Source organism: Lissotriton vulgaris, chromosome 1_1 (assembly GCF_964263255.1).
Source record: "Lissotriton vulgaris chromosome 1_1, aLisVul1.2, whole genome shotgun sequence".
Lineage (NCBI taxonomy): Eukaryota > Metazoa > Chordata > Amphibia > Caudata > Salamandridae > Lissotriton > Lissotriton vulgaris.
The window spans coordinates 509,314,990-509,336,516 of record NC_141685.1 but is presented as its reverse complement, the minus strand read 5'-3'; the positions used below and the strand labels follow the sequence as shown (position 1 = coordinate 509,336,516).

The window sequence follows — 21,527 nt, the reverse complement described above, 5'->3', positions numbered from 1 at the left end:
TCTTAACTACCTTAATACCGCCCCTCCCACTCCAACTTATTCAAGGATATGGAGCAGGATTTCATGTGAAACAGTGTCAAACGCTGCAGAGAGATCTAACTAAATCAAGGCAACGTTATGACCAGAATCAAGATTCATCTTAATCTGTCAGGGATTCCCAACGGGGCAGTCTCAGTGCAATGCTGTGCTCTAAAAACTGCTTACGATGGGTGCAGAAGATTAAAAATATCCCAAACGTAGACAGTTCTAGAGAACCCTGGGTCTCGTCCGATGAACCCCCTTCAGGTCCAATGTGTTTATCTGGCATTTAATTTCTTTAAAACCATAGTATCAGAGATGACAAACCCTCAGTTGTCAGGTTGTCCAAATGAGTACTCCAGCATTCCAGCAATGCTTTCTTCTCTCACATTTGAGAAATAATAGATGGGTGACAATGAACTCCATCAGGTAGAATTTCCACTACCACCACTGCAATGACTTCAAGACTATGGATGACATCTGCAATTTGCCATCCCAATTCCCCGATTTGAGGCATCAAACGTCATCCAGACATTCCTGAAAATATCTCAAATGCTAGAGATCCCATATCCTGCTTTTCTTGCCTGAAGAAGGAAATTATGTGGATTCAAAAGCATGAAACTTCTTTCTTGCAGTCAATATGGTAAGGAAGATATTCCTTTTGAAACTTGGATCCGACTTTGCAGGTCTGAATGTCTATTTTAGAAGGCTTTTTAAGAGTTTTGAAGAAAACAGAATTGAGAAAGCTGCTACCTTAGTTTCCAAAAGCCTGGAGAGAATGGAAAAGGATAAGCCTTCGGTTCTGACTGCATTCTTTAAAAAAGATGATGTATAAATATCATGAGTGGTTGTTTGGAAAAAGAATCCTGGAAAAACAGCAGGTAATCAATTGAAGCCTTACATGTCTTATGATGGAGGTAAGGCACAATAGTCAGTGGATGAATCATATTTAGAGCAGTTGTGTTGAGGAATCGAAATTTGCCTATCTTAATAACGGTAAGTTTCAATTCTATTAAGGACACGGAGGCGAGGATTATGCTTTTCCTTCTTCGCTGTTTATTAAAATCACACAACACAGCAGCCCAGAAAAGCACCCAAATGCAAAAAAACATTTCTCTATATCCCAAAACAAAGGGATTAAGAACATGGCATCATCCAAAAACAGTCAGAAAAAACTACATATCCCATCAAGTCCGTGAATAACCACATAACGTTAGTCCTTTCACAGTGTCCATCGCACGAAGATAGGGCGTCCATCGCACGAAGATAGGGCGTCCATCTTGTGTCATCCTTCCTCTTTCTTCGCGCGAGTCATGCCAAAGCATCAACGGTCCTGTTTCGAGCCTTCATTACCTAGTGGAATAAACACAACAGCGCAGTGGCGTTGCGTCCGTTGGGGGGGTTGGGGCGTTGCCCCACTAGCCATGGACGACCGCACTGTCTGCCAACACATGCATTTAATGGATTTTAAAATACATCTGTTTAAAAATAAATCTGAGCACACTACCGGCACCGGGACAAGCCCGACAGAATCAGCATTGTATAAGGAAGTAGGCTGTGGGGGGCGTGGCTGCGGCAGAGAGTGACAGGCAGCGCACAGGCAGAGCAGAACAGCGGAGTACTAGTAGACTGCGCAATGCGCATGTGGAATCCAGGAGTAGTCAAAATTTCGACTGGCCCGCGCATGCGCACAGTGGTAGACCTTCCCTTCCCCCCCTCTATAGCACTCGAGACACAGGCACGGTCAGGCAGGGACCCGGGGCCCTGGTCTCATAACGGGCAGATAGTATCCCGTTCGTAGCCAATCCCGGCGCAGTGTTGCTGTAAACGCTGCGCCAGGATTGGCTGCTGCAGCAGGATTGTGCCGCGCGTGGGTGTTGGCTGCTCTGCTGACGGGCCGCACTGTATGGCCAATCACCATATGGCTATATCCAGCCATGTCGAGGTGATTGGCCATTTCTACGCTGTCGGGACGTCACCGGCTGCAGCCTTCCTGATGACGAGTACAGCACTGCAGGAATTCAAAACCAGGACGGCGGGAGTCTCGGGACGGTAAGTTTTACTTTTATTATTTTTCTCTCTCTTAAACCCCTCTCGCCTCCCCCCCATCCCCTCTGCGGCGTGATTAGCCCACCCCCCCCACGCCCCCCCCCGGCCCATAATGCCCGTCGCGATTGCTCATTTATCTTGTGCATTTATCAGGGGGAAAATGCATGGTATGACACTGTAGTCGAAAAAACTGGTGTCCATCGTGTACATATATATATATTATGATTTAAAGAACAATTTAAGCTTTTTGCCTAAAAGCCCTTTCCTGTTCACTTTGAGTGTACTAAAGTGTCTTTGTGTAATTGAGGTACAGGCTTGTGCCCCACACCGTGAGATTGTCGAAGGATATTCTCTCTGTATTTTGTGATATAAAGTAAATATACTTGTTGACCACTGTCCGGCTGGACAAGTCACTTAAATACAGAATCCAATGTGTCTGTATTCATTTGTATGCTTTATCCAGTGTTGCATGGGACCATTGTTGTTCTCAAAAAACATGTGCCCAGTGTGGCATTGAGTGGTGTGGAATTCCCAGGTAATGTCAGGGCTGGTGGTGTCCACAGCAGTTCTTTCAGTTGCAGTCCCCAGTGGTCTGTGCATTGATTGTGTTTAAGGTGGTGCCTCTACAGGACATCCCATGTGATCCTAATTCCAGTGCTACTGTTGCCCACAGTGGTGCAATGTGTATGCACATAATGACATTGACTGGTGAGTGATGTCGCACTTTAGTATATGAAAGCAATGACTAGCATTGATGCAGGCTGTTGCTTAATAAAAATAAAGTAGTATATGCGAAATGTATTTGAGGATATATCCTAGAGAAAAGTAATGTCATTCTTAGGTTATTCTGAATGAGCAGCTACCTACGTTGTTATCATATGGAATCTCTTTATTGCTGTCATAACAACACTTTCACAACATCCTTATTAACATTCTTGCTTTCTCAAATTTGCTCGAAAATGTTCCATTTGCCCACTCTTTTTTCGAAATGTTCTCGGGGAGAACCCCCCCGAACCTACTTATGACAGTAGAGCTCGCCAACTAAGCTCGCTCACCACACGTCACTCATGACAACCCTTTACGTCACACCACTTTCAAATCTCATCAGCCACCACTGCAACAGTGTAAGCGTTGCAAAATCGAATCAAATCCAATCAGAAGCGTCTACCATCCACTTTCCGCATGAGAAAATGTACAGCAATACCACCAATGACAAAGAAACAAAAACCTGTTTCCTTACAGCCATATGGGTGGGATATCCTCCGAAGGATTGGGAGGGATAATCCTGGACTCCGTGTCCTTAATAGAATTGAAACTTACCGTTACTAAGCTAGGCAAATTTCGATTCTAGGTCAGGACCGGAGGCTTCAGATTATGCTTGTTCAAAGCTTACTTACCACCAAATGTGCAATATTCACCACTGGTTTGAAATAAAACCTTTTAAAAGTGGAATCCGAGGACCAATCCGCTGCACGCATCAAGTCCTCCAATCGTGCACCCAACGAGAAAGCTTTCAAGGCCATGGCCCTAGTAGCCTAATGAGCACCGAACATCTTCGTATCAATCCACCCAGCCTCCTGCAACACCCACCGAACCCATCTGGCTATAGTGGGGGAGGATACAGCCTTGTGCGGTTTACACAAGGCAATGAGCAACTGTCTTTCACCCAGAGGGCAAAGTTCAAGAGTGACATCTTCATATGTCTTAAGGCACTGCACCACACAGAGTTTTGGTACATCTACAAATGCCGGGTAAGAAATTGACCTAGTCGCAGACTTTGCGAGACGACCCACCGTAAAAGTCACCCCTTCTGGGGAAAAAATTATTGCTGAGATATCCAGGGCCCGCACATCCGAAACCCTACGCCATGACACTAAACACAGGAGCATAGCCAACTTGGCGGACAGCTCCTTCAAAGAGAGGTACTTGTTGTGTTGCCAAGAAAGAAAGAGATCCAGCACAACATTCACATACCACAGGACGGAATAACGCGGCTCCGTGGGCAAAGAAAGTCTCACTCCCCTAAGAAGCTTACAAACAAAAGGATGTTCCCCCACTGGGGCACCATCTACCGGTTCGTGTGCCGCTGAAATTGCCGACCGCATTGCGTTAATGGTGCGGTACGCTAGACCCACTGACGCCAGTTCCGCCAAGAAATTCAAGATGGGTACGACGCCTGAGACCAGGGGATCCAGGTCTCGAAGACACCAATGAACCCACCTGGTCCAAGTGGATTGGTACCTCTTTGCAGTACTGCTAGCCTAGGCTTTAGACAAAAGGTTCCGAGCCGATTCCGAAAGTCCTGGGAGCGAACAGCGTCTCCGGAAAGCCGCCATGCCATGAGGCGGAGAGAATCTTGCATTATGAGATGGTGCGGCTCCTCGTTCGGATTGAGAAGATAAGGGAGCCGGGGGAGTAGGATTGGAGAATTCCAGGAAAGATCCAGAAGAACTGGAAACCAGACTTGAGACCTCAAACAGGGCTTCACCATTATCACCTCCGCCTCCTGGCAACGGAGTTGGGCTGCCGCCCGCAGCACCATCAAGAAAGGAGGGAATGCATAGGGTCGCTCCAGACTCAAGTTCTGGAGGAATGCATCCGTGGCCTCCGCTAGCGGGTCCGGCCTCCAATTGTAAAACCTATGTAGTTGGAAATCCAGGCGGGACGCAAACAGATCCACAGAGAATGGACCCTACAGGGTGTTCAGCCACTGGTACACATGATGTCCAGTTTCCAAAGACTGGAGTCCCGCAGGTACCTCGAATGCAAATCCGCTACCTGATTGTCTTTGCCTGGGAGATACTCCGCCGTCACTGAGACGCGATTGGACAGACAATCTCAAAAATCCTTCGCCAGATCTGCTAGTGCTCGGGACAGAGGACCGCCCAGATGGTTGACATATCGAACCGCTGAGACGTTGTCTATCCGTAAGAGTACACATGACTTTGCCAAGTCCCTGGTCCAACAACAGATCGCAAAGGACCCCGCCAGCTACTCCAAATAGTTGATGTGGAGCATTTGCTCGTCGGACGACCAAGCGCCGCCTTTGGAGAAATCCCTGCAGCGGGCGCCCCAGCCGGACCTGCTGGCGTACGATTCTATGACTAAATCCGGAACTGACCTGAAAATAGCTTGGCCGTTCTACGCCTCCATATGGGAAAGCCACCAGCTCATTTCCCCTTTCACCTCCTGCGACAGAGGGACCAGCTGGTCGTAAGTCAACCCTTCCTGAGGTGATACGCTTTGAGGCGCTGAAGGGCCCGATAATGCAGGGGCTCCGGGAAGATTGCCTGAATGGAGGAGGACAGGAGTCCTACCATCCTGGCAATCTGCCGCAGGGAAGTGTGCGACTTGGAAACCGTCTGCTTCAGTTCATGCCGAATCTTGGCCAACTTCCGGGAAGGGAGGCTGAGAGAGGCTTGCACAGAATCCACTACGAAACCCAAGAATACCATTGTCTGTGATGGGGAAAAGACCGACTTGTCTTCGTTGATGATGAACCAGAGTCCTTGCAGCAAGGAAATAGTCTGATTGAGCTGGAGAGCGAACTTGTCGGGACACTGGCCCATCAGAAGGATGTCGTCCAAGTAGACAATTATCCGAATCCCCTGACTCCGAAGGACCTCCACCGCCGGGTGCAACAGTTTGGTGAAGCACCAGGGGGGGGGGGCTCGATGAAAGCCCAAAAGGAAGGTCGGTGAACTCGAAGACCTGATCCTTCCAGAGAAATTGAAGGAAACGACGGTGAGGCGGGTGAATGGGTACTACCAAGTATGCATCTTTGAGGTCCAGACGGACCATCCAGTCGTTCGGAAGCAAAACATCCCGGAACAGATGGATTCCCTCCATCTTGAAATGATGGTAAACCAACCACCCGTTGAAGTCTGAGGTTGCTCGTGTCCGTCTTCTCCACCAGGAAGATGTTGCTGAGGAAACCGTAAGGGTGTCGCGTTGACTGGCAAATGTCTCCTTTGCGTAGCAACGCTGAATCCTCGTCGATCAATCGCGCATCTGCCTGCGAAAAAGTGATAGGGCGTGGCGCCCTTAGCTGACAGGGCCGATCGTAAAACTCTAAACAGAAGCCCGCTAGGGTCTGCAGAACCCATGCGTCCGCTGTAATCGCCGCCCAAGCTTCCGGAAAAAACGCTAGCCGGCCCCCAATCTGTACCTGGCTTGCAGGTATCAAACTTACAAGGGGAACTGTTGCCACCGGCGTCGTTCCTGAAGCCGCCGCCGCACCCCCTGAACCGCTGGCCACTTATCGGATAAAAGTTGTTGTAGTTTGCCGACGTGGTATACTGGCCTCTGCCGGAGCCTTGCCCTTTGTTGGGTAAATTCTGACCGCCACGGCCAGTCGCGTGGCCCCTACCGTGACCGGCCCCACGGTAAAAGCGTTGCTGGAACACCCTCTTTATACTGGGCTGGGCTTTGTCCAGGGAGGTGAATGTATTAACAAATTTGCCCAGTTCTTTAATAAATAGGTCCCCAAATAAGCTGCCCTGCGCTACCGCTCCCGCCTCCAAAGAGGCTAAATCCCCTAACTTGGGATCTAACTTAATCAGCAGGGACCAGCGACGTTCCGTCGAGAGGGAGCAGTTGGCTTTCCCCAAGAAAATGACCACCCTCTGAGCCCAATTAGATAGCACGTCCGGGGATATGGGGGCGCCAGAAACCTTGGCCACCTTCGGCCATATCCAAGATCTTTGTGATAGGGCCTATGGCGTCTAGCAGCTTATCCTGACATGAACGCCAGGAGTAGTCAATCCCCTTACGGGGGTCCTTGACAAACTTCGCCATGAACGTGGCTAACTTGCCATCCAATTCTGGTGTCATGGCGACCTTCCCTTCTAGAGTAGGACGTGGACACTCTCCCCTCAGACAACTCTGTGCTTCCTTCTCCCGTGGCTTGCGGCGACGCCCCGCCGCACACTTCGCGACCTTGTCTCCAGGAGTCCAGGCCGCTGACCGCAGGTGAATAATTTCGTCCGGGTCCAGCATGCCAGAACTATCCTGTGGTAACTCGCCGCGGAGCTGGACAGCCGTCACGAGCGCACAGACTCCTCGTCGTCGTCTGTGTCTGCCGGGGAGATCCCTCCTGGGGCGGAAGGGGCTGTCCCAGTCTGCCCTGAAGGTCCCTGGGGCGACGCCGGGGTAGGGTCGGTTGCCTTCACCAGAAAAGAGTCCTGCAGGCGCTCAAAGGCACTCCTGTCTACACCCTGCGGTCCCCCAGAACCCCGTCCCTACACACTTTCTTAGGAGCAGGAGGCTACCCTTCTGAGGGCGCCGGGTTGCCTCCAGGAGTCTCTACATGCGCTTGTGCCAGTTTCGCGCACTCTTCCACAATGCGCGCGGAGAGTCTGTCCTCCATGGGACCCACAATTTCCTGTACACACCTATAGATGGAGCTATCTACAGCGTTGTAGAACTCATCATCACAGAGATACTGGTGAGTTTCTTCCTCCTCTGCGAAATACCCCTCACCCATGACTGGCTACCCCCTGGTCAGGAATGAAAAGGTGGGCACGGGGACGCACAGGTAACCGCAGTACCCAGGTAGGGGCCAGCCGGAGGCTAGCAGGTATATTGGGCTGGTGACCAGACCTATTGAGGCAGCACCCACCTCCAAGCGCGCAGACCCTCTCAAGAGGACCGGGTCTACGTCGCCCCCCCTGCGCGCTAAACAAACTGAAGGGCCAGACCCGATTAAGGCCAATTTCGGAGCAGAACAACTCTGAGGGTAAAAGCGGTTAAAACCGCTATGGTGCTGTCATACAGCCCACAGGCGTTCGTCGCGGTAACCCGCCAATACAGACCCCGTTGGGGCATAAGGGAAACTTGTAGCAAATACAGCCCAAACCGGGTGTCAGGGTGGAGGCGGCAGGCGAGGCTCCAGCGCGGCTCCCTCTCCTCAACGCGGTTCCAGTCATAGAGAGGAAAACCGCGCCGAGGAGAACGAGACGCGACGGCTCCCCCTAGCGGCCCAGTCAGTGCTGCTGCAAGTACGGGGACATCGCGTGAGGGGTAAAAACGTCCTCGCGATGCAAAGGGCTCTGCAAAAATGAGAAAAACAGTGACCACACAGAGCCCCCTTACAGCATCAGAAAGCGCCCGATAGTCAAAAAGAAGCCAAAGACATGCAACAAATCCCACACAAAGCTAAACTATGTGAGAGAAAAACAATAGACTTAACTGGCTGCGAAGCAGCGAAGAAAAAGGAAGGGGACACAAGATGGACGCTCTATCTTCGTGCGAAGGACACTGTGAAAGGACAAACGTTATGTGGTTATTCACGGACTTCATGGGATATGTAGTTTTTTCCGACTGTTTTTGGATGATGCAATGTTCTTAATCCCTTTGTTTTGGGATATAGAGAAATATTTTTTTGCATTGGACTGCTTTTCTGGGCTGCTGTGTTTTGTGATTGTAATAAACAGCGAAGAAGGAAAAGCATAATCTGAAGCCTCCGGTGCGGACATAGAATCCTGTCTCTTATGGAAATATGAGTCACTTCAATAATCCCACGAGCAATGCTAGCAAAAAGCCTCTTCAATAAGCTCAACATCTCATGTTTTAAGCATCAGTAGCCTGAAAGTCTTACAGCACTGGCAGAAGCAGTGCGACAAAGGGAAGAGGAACTCGCACTCTTGCCTCCAAGACCAATGTAGAGGCTACTGTAGAAGTTCTGAGGCTCTCCACAGTACTGTCTTCAGGTGCACAACTTCCCCGTAACTCAGCTTCCTCTATAGCATCTTTCTGAAAATGTTACACCACTTGATGTAGTGAGAGTCAAAAAGATAAATCACTCAAACATGGTCATCTTTCCTAAAACATTATACCTACAAAAAGCACTTGTCAAAAAGTTAAGACATGGTGAATGAAACCAAAAAAGGCGAACACATTGCTACAAAAATTACTTATTTTACATGGTTGCGTAGGGAAGACCTAGCAACGTTGATGACTAGGTACTTTTCAAACAGCATGAAATACATATACAATGCAGCATAGTCATCAGATCAAGAAATAAGCAAAGGTAACAGAGAAAATGTATCTGTGTCAAGTTCTTTTTAGGGGGATAGTATCACAAATAGGCCATAACAAGTACGTCTGATGGTTTCCTAAACAAGAGCAGATTATTTCTTAAAAGCTTTAGGTTTCCTAAAGTCTTGGATTTTTCATAAATGTGTGCATGACATTCTGGCACCACTTGGGATCTATTGTTGGGGGGGGGGGGGGGGGCGTTTCTGAAGAGTCCAGAATCTGTGGGGGGGAAAAGGCAGCAGCTAGTAGAAAGAAACAGAGGAAAGCTGCCTAATTCGGCTGGTTTTCTAGTTAAGTGTGACTGAATGCAATGTATTTCTATGAAAAATAGTAATTTTATAGAGATATTCTACCTTTCCGGAATATCGGAGAGAATCCCATGATGAATAATAGCTTAGCTCCTCACCTTCAAAGCAAAAGTCTCTTCTGCGAGTAGTGAAAGAAAATGGGAGGTTTCAAAATCCCGCTAAATACTTAAAAATAGAGGAATATTTATTATAGCTTGAGGTAGTCTAGAAGGACGAGTAACAACTTGATCTACCGGTAATAGTACTGGTTAGAAGCACAGTGCTATGTATTAGGCGTTATCCCTCTACTTAGTCCCCATGTTCCTTTTTATAGTTTTTTTTTGTGGCAGGAGGATGCTTATGAACCATGGCTTGGACAGTATCAAAGTTTTTTAAGTGACAGAAGTTTTTCTACTTGTTATGCAAGTATTGCAGGTAATTCTCAACCAGAGGGGAAGAAGAGGGCGAAGGTTGCAGAGAACTTTGTTAACATAAATAAGAGTGCATCTTGGATTAAAGTATTTTCTCAAAATAAAACCTTCATACTTAAGTGGTGCACAAATCAAATGTGGGAAAAAATACTAAACTCGAACCAGTAAACAGTTACCCATGAAGACAAATGATCCCATTTTTAAAAGCATTTATAGAGCGGACAATTTACCTAAAGGGAAAATAAGACTAGATTAAATAGGTTACCCCATTTGTCACCAGCAAACGACCCGTCTTCTTGCTGTAAGCCCTTCACATATTCAACGATTTGTTTCACATCAATAACATTAAGACTATCATACAAAGTGAGAATCTGCAAAGAAAAAGAAATACAATTCATAAGATTTAGACTATACTTTTTCCTAAATTATATTTTACCATGGACTTTACTGAATAAGCCACTGCACGCTACATTATTATATATTCACATTTTTATAGCGGAGTTCTATTTTTGGATGTGGGAATTTGGGGGTAGGAGCGAGGGGACTTGTTCCTTGACCCAATAGCACACTGAAATGATAACCATCTTCCTTATGTAACATCAAGAAATGACACAAGTAGAGTACACAAGCACATTTTATGTGAAAACACTTAAATATGATTGTAAAAAAGTTCCATAGTGAGCTTGCAAAAGCTTGCATTTAAAAAAAATATGAATGAACATATACATAAACAGAAAATGAATGATTAGATGGAGTTCAAAAGCAAAGTCAAGTTTAACGTTACAAGCGCTGTCTGCCGCATACATTTTGGAGCCTTTTTGACAGCGGACAGGTGCAAAATTATAAAAGTCTACTAACGAGGTAAAGCAGCAAGAGCAAGCAGAGTTCACAATTCTCAACAATCCACAGTGTGTAGACGTTGCAGAAGAGAAAGTTAAATGCCTTTGTTAGGTCGTGGGACAACTTAATTAAAGAAAAGCTGGTCATCTCTTTACTGCAGGAATCCCTCGGTTTTCTTGAAATAAATATGTCTAATAATGTAAGTGCCAAAAAGTCCCCATAAGTTTCAACAAACATACTAAAAACACAGTGCGTGCGCACTGGTCCAGGGACAAGCCTTTTATGCGACATCATGAACGAAGATCATGCTGGGGTCCGTGGGTCACAAAGCATCACAGCAAGTGTCATGACCAAATACACCATCAACACCCAAGTCATTTTAGAGTGAATATACTCTGTCCACGTTTTTCCTATTTCCACCATGAAAATAAATGATCTTCTCTCACAAAACATCTGGTTTCCCAGATGATCCTTGTCCTCCTAAAGTGCTGCAACTTGTGCCAGACCCTAGAGCAGCCTTCTTTGAGAAGGATAAATAGTCTTGTGACAGGTGTGCTTGAAAGAGGCAATTGTTATTCATCTTGGAAAGAATGGAAATGAGGTCCCTGGAGACTATAAAAAAAAAAAATAAAAAAAAAAAACTCTACGCCAAATTCTGCCCTGCCTACACTGGCAAATATTTTTGAGAAGAGTATTAACCAAGAATTCTCCGTTTCTCACTGATCGTGATCTTCTGGACCCTTCTCAGAACGGTGTCTGAAGTGTCCACAGCTCCGAATCAACACTAATAGCTGCAGCAGATTCTATTTGTTGTCAGGTGGACCAGGGTGGTGCAGCTAACCTGGTTATGCTTGATTTGTCTGCAGCCTTGGATACGATATGCACGCTCTGTTTGGTGCAAAGATTGCAGCAGGTTGGGCTGAGGGACTCTGCGTTAGGTCTTGTAGGTTCATTCCTGGAGAACAGGATCCAAATTGTCAGCTGCGGGGACTGCAGGGCTAAACCCTTCCATCTACCTTGTGGGGTCAAACAGTAATCCTGCCTCAGTCCCAACCCATTTGACCTTTATGTGGCTCCATTAGCAAAACTGGTGCAATCCCAAGTGTTGTCCTATGCGGCCGACACCCAAATGATTGTTCCTATATCTGACAATTGGGCACTGATGGCGGACAAGGTTAAATCCTGCAGGACTGAAATCAGCACCTGGATGAAGGAGAATTGGTTTAAACAGAACGCCAAGATGATAGAGATTGTGATGTTCTTTGGGGCAGATAACTTGGTTTATTCTGAGATCTGGTGGCATGAGACTTGGCGTGATTTTTACAACACCCTTACTTTCAACTCTCAGGTCAACAGGGCGGGGAGCGCCTGTTTCTTCATTAGTAAGATATTCAAGAAGATATTTCCCTATTTACCTAGGGAATTAAGAGTCTCAGTAGTCATAGCCCTTATTACTTCTCACCCTGACTACTGTAACACTTTATATTTAAATGGCAACCAGTACTCCGTAAAGCATACACCAGATCATCCAAAACGTGGCTGCATGGGAGATCTTGAATGGCCTCAAACTTCTTTCTGTTAGGGAGGAATTGCTTTCGCTACATTGATCACCCATGAGAAAGCAAGGTGATCTTTAAACCCAAGTGTTTGGTTATCAAGGCTCTCCATCAGCGGGACTCTTTGTACTTGAGAACAGCTTTAACTGGTATGTGTCAGACAGTTTGATCTGCAGCGCGGAGGAGGGTGATCACTCTCAGGTGGCGGAAGGCCACATGGGACAGTCGTGCATTCTCTGTGGCTGCAGTCACTCTATGGAATAAGTTACCGATACATATTGTGAGTCCTAATTCGTACTCTGTATTTCGTGAGCATCTCAAAACTTGGTTATTTTCTCAAACTTAAGGATGGTCTTGCGGTCTTTACCTGGCTGTCTTTCTGACCGTTGCTAGTGCTTTGGTGACTTTTTGCTTTAATGCACTTTATAAATACAAAAATACAAAACCAATATACAACATTACTAGGGTCAAACACGAACCCAGATAGTAAGGTCACAAAGATGGGGGATTTTGTTATTTATTAACACAAAAGAAATAGTTAAAGCTCAGGAGTAAGAGTAGATTTGTCAGCAAGTTTCATGTCTCCCGTGCAGTTTTACCTCTTCAATGTTATCTATATACTTCATTCTGAAATAAACACATTTGACATTGTTGTAGCTTTAAATGCATGTATTTTGTCATAGAATCTCACACTGTTAAAGTAAGATGGAGAAAGCCAACTGAATAGCAGAAGACAAACTATAAAGCTTATCCACCAATTTTAAATTTAGATGTAAAGGTGTGCTTCTATAAAGAAAAAGACAGAACAACCACTGTGTAGCAATTCAGCTACTTTATGAAGAAAGTATTTACCTGAACAGCACTAAGCGTATACAGAATATGGGGATCGTGACCAATGCTTGCACTCAGACCACCACATTCATGTTGACATAACTGGATGAATTCTAATATTTCTTCCTTGTTCATACGATGTAGTTGATCCATGAGATCCATAACGGTCAGTCCCCAGTAAATGCCACTCATCCTCAAATACTCTGACATACAGTACTCCTAAAATATTTTGAAAGAAATTTATTAGGTCAACCATCAAAAGTGCTTACAGATCTAGAAATCAACATCTATATAATAGACTTTCGGGTCACAAAAAGCATCTGTAAACGTGCAAGAAAATGTTTTGCGGATTTTTGTAGAAAAGTGGTCTGCTGACAGAAATACCTCATGGTCTAATATCCCGATAAAACCAATTACATCTTGCCTGATCGTCATTCTACTGTTATGCAGTAAATTTAAAGTAGGTATGCAACTCAAATAAACCCTAGGAGCGCAAGTCAATTTCAAACAAATGGGAAAATAACTACAGCGAATATCTATAAATTACCAGCAGGTAGTTATAGTTAGGATGTAGTTTATGTAGAAAGAGAGTTTTAGTTGTTTGATGAATCCTCACAAAATATTCAAAACTAGTGTACCACTCACGTCAGGTGCAGTCTTGGAAGTTTTGGGGCGGTTTGTCAAGGGTTGGGCAAGAAAAAGGGTAGGGTCCCAAAATGCTTCCCCCCCTTATGTTAATTTCCATAAGAAACTTTAGACACTGCTACAGCCCTAACTGATGGACGAAATTATTTGGCAAGAAAGTAGTTGTTGGTATACACACACACACACATATAGATACACGCACACAAACACACACATACACATACACATAGATACACACACACACAGATGGTACACTACTATATTTGAAAACTGAGCTACGGATTTGACACCAGCGCTACAGGCCATGATGAGCTTTGGGAACAGCTCCGGCCTTAACATTAACTGGTCCAAGGTGTGCACATTCACATTTGCGCCAGATGATATAGAACAGGAACTGGGTGACTAAGGGATCAAATGGTGCCCTGTATTTAAAATATTTGGGAGTGAATATATATCACAAGGTGGAGGATCTCAGGGCGGAAAACCTTGGAGCCTCACTGAGAGGTAATGTAGCATGTATTAACTTTCTTAACATTGAGAATGTACAAACAGTGATGTTTTATGTTGTATACATTGGTTTTATATCCGTTTAAAGACTAAGGTCTACATAAACATTGCTTTGACAATGAAAAATGAATGAATAATGTAATTTATGAACTTGCTGGTGTGGGTCCAGATTGGCTGGTTTAAGCAAACTGATGTGTCAATGATGGAAATGATTTAGGATGGACACTGCCAGAGTCTGGTTAACCCCTTCGATGCGGATGACTGAGCGGTTCCGTCATCAGCATCGGTTGGGCTGTGCTGATGACGGAACCGCTCAGTCATCAGCACAGCCCTCGGGGGGAGCGCTGGCGCTCCCCACCTGGGGCACTGATCATGTTGGCAGTAGTGGGGGTGGCAGCAGAAGACTTTCCGCTGCCCCACCCGCCCCCCCACACTTCCTGGTGACGTTAGCTCGCTGTTGCGCGCGCCGTCATCAGGAAGTGCTAGACGCGCTGGAAGCCATTTGCTTCCAGCGCGTCGAGCAGGTAGGTGTGTTTCCTGCTCTCCGGTGGGGCGTTTCTCGGTGCCTTGAGGCATCAGGGGGGAGGAAACACTGTTTCCTCTCCCCTGATGTCCCAATGCAGGGCATTCCTGGTTCAGGATCGCGCACAGCGTCGCGATCCTGCACCAGGAATGCCCCACTAGACACCAGGGATTTTTTTTGTGGAAAAGGAAGCGAACCTTTGGGCAAGGGTCGCTTCCAGGGGCACATAAATTTGAGACAGACTTTTCTGCCCCCCCCCTGGGGGCAGATCGCCCGATTTAGCGCGTGATCTGGACCCAGGGGGGGGGGCAGAAAAGCCCACTAGACACCAGGGATTATTTTGTTTGATGAAAGGAAGCGACCCCTTGGGTAAGGGTCGCTTCCTGGGGCATGTAACTTTTGTTTAGACTTTTCTGCCCCCTGGGGGCAAATCGACCATTTTTTACGGGAATCTGGACCCAGGGGGGGCAGGAAAGCCCACTAGACACCAGGGAATGTGTTTATATTAGTAAAGGAAGCGACCCCTTGGGCAAGGGTCGCTTCCAGGGGCATAAAAATTCAGTGTAGACTTTTCTGCCCCCCCCCTGGGGGAAGATCGCCCGTGTTCGCACGTGATCTGGACCCAGGGGAGGGGGGGCAGAAAAGCCCACTGGACACCAGGGATTATATTATATTTATAAAGGAAGCGACCCCTTGGGCAAGGGTCGCTTCCAGGGGGCAATATAAAATTGTAGACGGCAGTTTTTTTTTTACCATTTCTGGGCCCAGTGGGGGGATAGAAAAGCCCACTCTACTCCAGGGATTGTTTTTTTTTTTTTTTTATAGGGAGCGACCCCTTGGTATGTTCTGCCTTGTCTTTATTTGGCCTCTCTGCCCTCCGTAGGGTTACTTCCAGGGGCCCACGTTTATAAGGATTTATATTCTGCCCCCCATGGGGACAGACACCCCATTTGTGACATACCCTGTGACATAGTCTGTTGTAATGTGTGTTGTTTTTGTTTCTTCTAATGTGTATTGTTTTATTTTCTCTTCAGATTGTTGCAGTGTGCGGTTCCGTTACTGGTGGTCCTGTTCTGCTGTTTCTGTAGTTGCATGTGTTTGGTAAGAGACCTTTTTTTGTTCAATTGTAATGTAATTGTTTATTTTGCAAAGTGTGTAGTAATACGAGTATGTTTGGTTTCTGGTTTTTGTGATTGTAAAACATGTTTTGCATTTGTTTTTGATGTGTACTTCTGTAGATGTAAGTTTTTTTTTTCTTCTTTCTAGTGGGATATCGTTGCCTATTTGCTGTGTCTTTGCAGAGTAGGTGCTGGTGAGTGTAGTTGTCTCTTGTAAGTGAATTGTATATTTTTTCTAAATATAGATATTTGTGATAAAGGCTTAAATTTTTTAAACTTACTTTGCACAGTGTTAAAGTGGTTTGTGCAGACTCCTTTATTTGTAAGGATAATGGCTAGCCGCCGGATTACCGCTCAGCAAGTTGTTGGAATGCTTTTTGATTCTTCCTCTGACCATGGTGCTGAGAGTGACTCTGATTCTGAGGCAGAGGTGGGAGGTGGGAGGTGAAGATTCTGGTAGTGAGTTTTCTCTGCGCATGGCATCGTCCGATGATGAAGATACCCTGAGTGCTGATGAAACTATTTTTGGTGTGGATGAAGTGCCTGTGGAAGAGGAGGACATTGATGTGCCGATAGTGCGGCAAGAGGCATCTGGGGTGCAGCGTGGGGCTGCTAGACTTCACGTTGGTGTAGTGCGGCGAGAGGCAGCTGGGCGGCAGCTAGACTTCCAGTTGGTGTAGTGAGACAATAGGCAGCTGGGCGGCAGCCTGAGGCTGCAAGACTAGTCGATGAAAGTTCTGACCTCTGGGTTGCCCCAGGCATTGTGCAGCCGGTATTGCCTGAAATTACTGGTGTTCCAGGGTGTAGGGTGAACACTGAAAACTTTTTGCCAATTGATTTTTTCAAGTTGTTTATGGATGATGTGTTTTTGGCAGAGATTGTAGAGCAGACTAATTTGTATGCAGAACAGTTTTTGAGGGAGAACAGTGCCAGCCTTAAGCCCCACGCTAGAGCTACCCGGAGGACTCCCACAAATTTGGAGGAGATGAAAATGTTTTTGGGTTTAACTTTTTTGATGGGCTTGCTTAGGAAACCATCAATGGCTTCATATTGGTCTACGAGTCCCTTGATGGCAACAGCTATATTTCCGGCAGTCATGAGTCGTGATAGGTATTTGCTTCTGCTTCAGATGATGCATTTTGTTGACAATGGTGATGCTTTGCCATGAGATCACCCTGATTGCGACCGTCTTTTCAAGATTCGGCCTGTCCTTGATCATTTTGTTGATCGATTGCCGGAGATCTTTTATCCTGGGAAAGAAATTGCAGTGGATGAGTCTTTGGTGTTGTTCAAGGGCCGCTTGGTATTTAGGCAATACATTCCTAGTAAGAGGGCACGCTATGGAATTAAGCTTTATATGCTGTGTGACAGTCGGACTGGATATGTCTCTAACTTCAGGGTGTACACCGGTAAGGAATCCAGGATTAACCCCCCTGGTTGTCCGTCCACTTTTGGACTGACTGAGAAAATTGTGTGGGAACTTGGTAGAGGATTTTTTAACAAAGGCCATCATTTATATGTAGATAACTTCTACATTGGTGTGCGGTTGTTCAGGGAATTGGCCAAAGTGGACACTTGCTTGAGGCACAATCCGCTCTAACCGTAAAGGTTTCCCAAAAGAACTTGTTTGTCAAAAGCTTGCTCGGGGACAGTGCAGTGCATTGCGTTGTGAGGAGCTTTTAGCTGTGAAGTTTTCAGACAGGAGAGATGTCTACATGTTGACTTCCATACATGATGAAAGCACTGAAGCGTTGACTGTTTGGGGTCAGGTTGCAGAAGTGCGCAAACCTGTGTGCATTATGGACTATAATAGGCACATGGGTGGTGTTGACAGAGTAGATCAGAGGTTGGAACCGTATGCTGTTCTTCGTAAGTCTTACATTTGGTACAAGAAGTTGGCTATCCATCTTTTCCACTTGGCAACCTTTAATGCTTTTGTTGTGTTCATGCAAACTTGTCCTCAGTCAAAGATGTCTTTTGTCAAGTTTCAGGAGTCTGTAATAGGCAGCCTTGTTTTAGTGGAACAGGCAAGTGTTCCTAGAGTTTGAGTGGTGGAGGATGTTGCCAGATTGAAAGATCGCCACTTTCCTGATCAAATTCCGCCTACAACCTCAAAAGACTTTCTCAGTCGGAGATATAGAGTCTGTTGGCGAAGAGGTTTGCGGAAGGAGGTTCCTATGTACTGCCCCGACTGTCCTAACCCTGGGCTGTGTGTGCTTGCTTGTTTTAGAATGTACCACACACAAAATAATTTTTGGGAGCATCCATGAGTGGTAAAGTGAACAGGCTGGTCTCTATTCTTTAAAACGTATTGTTCGGTTTCAAAGTTGGCATTTGTGTAGTGTATTTAGGTTTAGTTGTTGTGTTAGTAGATTTGTATCAATTTGCAATTTGTTTCGGTTTTTTATTTGCATTTAAAAAAAACGAAAGTATGATGTTGGTTTGCGTGTAGTGTCCATTGTCTGACGGTGTGCATGGTTTGGCGCTTGGCTGGCGGTGTCTGGACTGGTGCTTGGCTGGCGGTGTGCGTGGTCTTGCGCCTGCCTGGTGTTGTGTTGGTTTGGTGATTGGCTGGTGGTGTGCCTGGGCTGGAGCTTGGCTGCCGGTGTGTGTGGAGTGGCGCTTGCCTGGAGATCTGTGTGGACTGGTGTTTGGCTGGTGGTGTGTGTCGTCTAGTGTTTGGTTGGCGGTGTGCATGGTCTTGCGCTTGCCTGTTGGTGTGTTTGGATTGGTGCTTGGCTGGTGGTGTGCCTGGACTGGTGCTTGGCTGGCTATGTGTGTGGAGTGGTGCTGTCCTGGCGGTGTGTGTGGACAGGTGCTTGCCTGGCGGTGTGCGTGGTCTGGTGTTTGTTTGGCGGTGTGCGTCTCTTGCGCTTGCCTGGTGTTGTGTTTGGATTGGTGCTTGGCTGATGGTGTGTGTGGAGTGGCGCTTGGCTGGTGGTGTGCGTGGAGTGATACTTGGATGTCTGTGCACGGAGTGGTGCTTGGCTGGCGGTGTGTGTGGAGTGGCGCTTGGCTGGATGGTCTGCGTGGAGTGGTTCATGGCTGTCTGAGCATGGAGTGGTGCTTGGCTGGCGGTGTGTGGGGTGGCGCTTGGCTGGATGGTGTGCATGGAGTGGTACTTGGCTGTTTGTGCACGGAGTGGTGCTTGGCTGGCGATGTGTGTGGAGTGGCGCTTGGCTGAATGGTGTGCGTGGAGTGGTACTTCGCTGTCTGTGCATGGAGTGGTGCTTGGCTGGTGGTGTGTGTGGAGTGGCGCTTGGCTGGCGGTGTGCGTGGAGTGGTGCTTGGCTGGCGGTGTGTGTGGAGTGGCGCTTGGCTTGCGGTGTGCGTGGAGTGGTGCTTGGCTGGTGGTGTGTGTGGAGGGGTGCTTGGCTGTCGGTGTGCGCTGAGTGGTGTTTGGCTGGCGGTGTGCATGGTCTGGTGCTTGGATGGTGGTGTGGGTGGACTGGCGCTCGGCTGGCGGTGTGTGAGTAGTTACTTTCTGTTGGTCACTACACACACTGCTAGTTGAGTGACACTCCACGCAGTCCATCATTTTGTGTAGTTGCAGTGTCAGAAATGTGGGCGTGTGAAAGTGATGGGCCCTTGAATGGCGCTGTCTGCTGGTTTGAGTGTTGTAATGTGATGGGTCCGCGGCTGGCGGTGTGAATGTTTTGTATGTGTCACGCGTACGAAAGGTGTATGAATGGCCTGTAAAGAGGTTGGTGCCTTGACGTGGCTTTACAGCTCACGAGCTGTGAGTCAGTGGTTCAGTTTATCATACTTTCAATTATACACCGGGTATTTCATTTTTGTGAAATTACTGAGAATACAATTGTATGTACTGAATCATCACTCACCCTCGTGCCAAATCCAACCAGTACGAGTGTGCTTGCAGATTAGATGGCTGTGCAGTAATATTGGTCTTTTTTTCTTTCTGAAGTAGGGTGTACCTTGTCCCTTTTTGTGAATGTTGTAATGTGTTGCTTTTCCTTACGGATGGTGTCAATCGTCTGGTGTGTATCAGGTATGAAAGGTGCGTGAATGGCCTGTAAAACGGCTGGTGCCTTGTCGTGGCTTTACAGCTCACGAGTTGCGAGTCACTGGTTCGGTTTTTATGCATTTATTTATTGACAGAGCATTTCATTTTGTTGAAATATCTTGTTAATAAAATGTTATGTACTGAACCATCACTCTCCCTCGTGCCAAATCAGAGGCACCTGTATGTGTGTGTGTGTCTTTGAGGAATAGATAGCCGTGCTTGAATGTTTGACTTTTGAGTAACTCTGTTAAGGTGTACATTATGGCTATAAATAACTTACTAAATTTAGATATTATTGTTAAACCATGGGAGTATATGGTCATGTCTTTCTGGTGAATTCTATTGTTTTTTTTATCCACAATCTCCTGCAAACTTGAAAATGTCTGTCACAATTTCCATGCAATATTGTCCCAAGAATCGCACGCTCTCAAATTGAAAATTTAATTCATTCAAAACAATTTGGTTTTGGAAGGGGGTTCCCATGACTTTTTGGCCCGGGGCTCGGCGGGCATCTTTGGAAACTACCAAACCGAAACAGCTTTACAAACTAGACACCCGGGGGAGTCCAGGTAGGTATGGCATGCGTGGGTCCCCCAACGTTTTCCTACCCAGAATTCCATGCGAACCTTAAAATTAGGTTAAAAAACCACTTTTCCATACATTTTTTGGTGGGATCTCCGTGCACATATTGTGAAAAAATGTTTGCTTAATTTTGCACATATTTATTAGTGATATTTGCACAGGTAATTGCAAAAGATTTGCACATTTGTCTGCAGCATAGGCTATTACGTAAATGGATTGGTTTTGTTATTCCTATGTTATTATGAGGAAGAAATACAATGAAAGTAGTAATAGATTGTTGTGACCCTGGTTAACCCCTTCCATGCTCATGACGGAACGGTTCCGTCATGAGCGTCGGTTGAGCTGTGCTCATGACGGAACCGTTCCGTCATGAGCCGATTGGCTCATTAGAACCTTCAGCACAGCGCGAAAATTCGTGCCGCACTGAAGGGGTTAAAATACCGGTTGCTATATGAAAACATTTCATTCATGCAGATCATTCATTAAGTTTATTTAAAACAAAACAAAAAAAGTCTTTGTTCAAATTAAATTTGCGATGATATTTGACTAGGTAGAAGAAAGACTAACCCATTTGAAAATGGAAGTGAGAAACTTGTGCACAGTATGTTGTTTATGTCTATTATTTCACATGGTGTACACACAGCATATTTTAAAAAGTGGCAGGCCATGAACTGGCGATCTGTGAGCAAGGGAAACCACCCAAAACGGGTCAGATTTTGCAGCTCTAAAATAAATAATATACCTGTGCCTGAACTTTGTGATTCGTGTTGTCTTTGGTGCGCCGAAAGGAAGTGCTGAGACAGCGTTCTTTTCTTCATTTATATATAATATATCCACGCTCCAAGTTCTTGCCGATCCGCCAGCGCACTCAGTAGCGGATGATATATATATATATATATATATATATATATACTGCTGTAGTGGTTGGTAAAGTCCTGGAGGCATATCAAGAGGCACTCCAGCAATGGCGTCTCCCTGACACCACATGTGAGGCTCTCATACAGGCTGCTCTCGCTGCTGAATGTAGATGTCAACATTTTCAGTGGACTTTTAACTGCATGGTTGCTCCCATGTTGTA

At 46.3% G+C, this 21,527-nt stretch overlaps 1 protein-coding gene across 1 annotated transcript in view; it reads right to left on the bottom strand.

Moving 5' to 3' along the window:
* Positions 1 to 21,527, bottom strand: part of RABGGTB (Rab geranylgeranyltransferase subunit beta) — a 211,814-nt gene that overhangs the window by 174,300 nt on the left and 15,987 nt on the right. Inside the window, exons 3-4 of the mRNA XM_086953884.1 lie at positions 13,072 to 13,269; positions 10,089 to 10,194 (exon numbers count right to left, since the gene is read on the bottom strand). Of these exons, the coding sequence (XP_086810010.1) occupies positions 10,089 to 10,194; positions 13,072 to 13,269 (304 nt within the window). The remainder of the gene's footprint in view (positions 1 to 10,088; positions 10,195 to 13,071; positions 13,270 to 21,527) is intronic.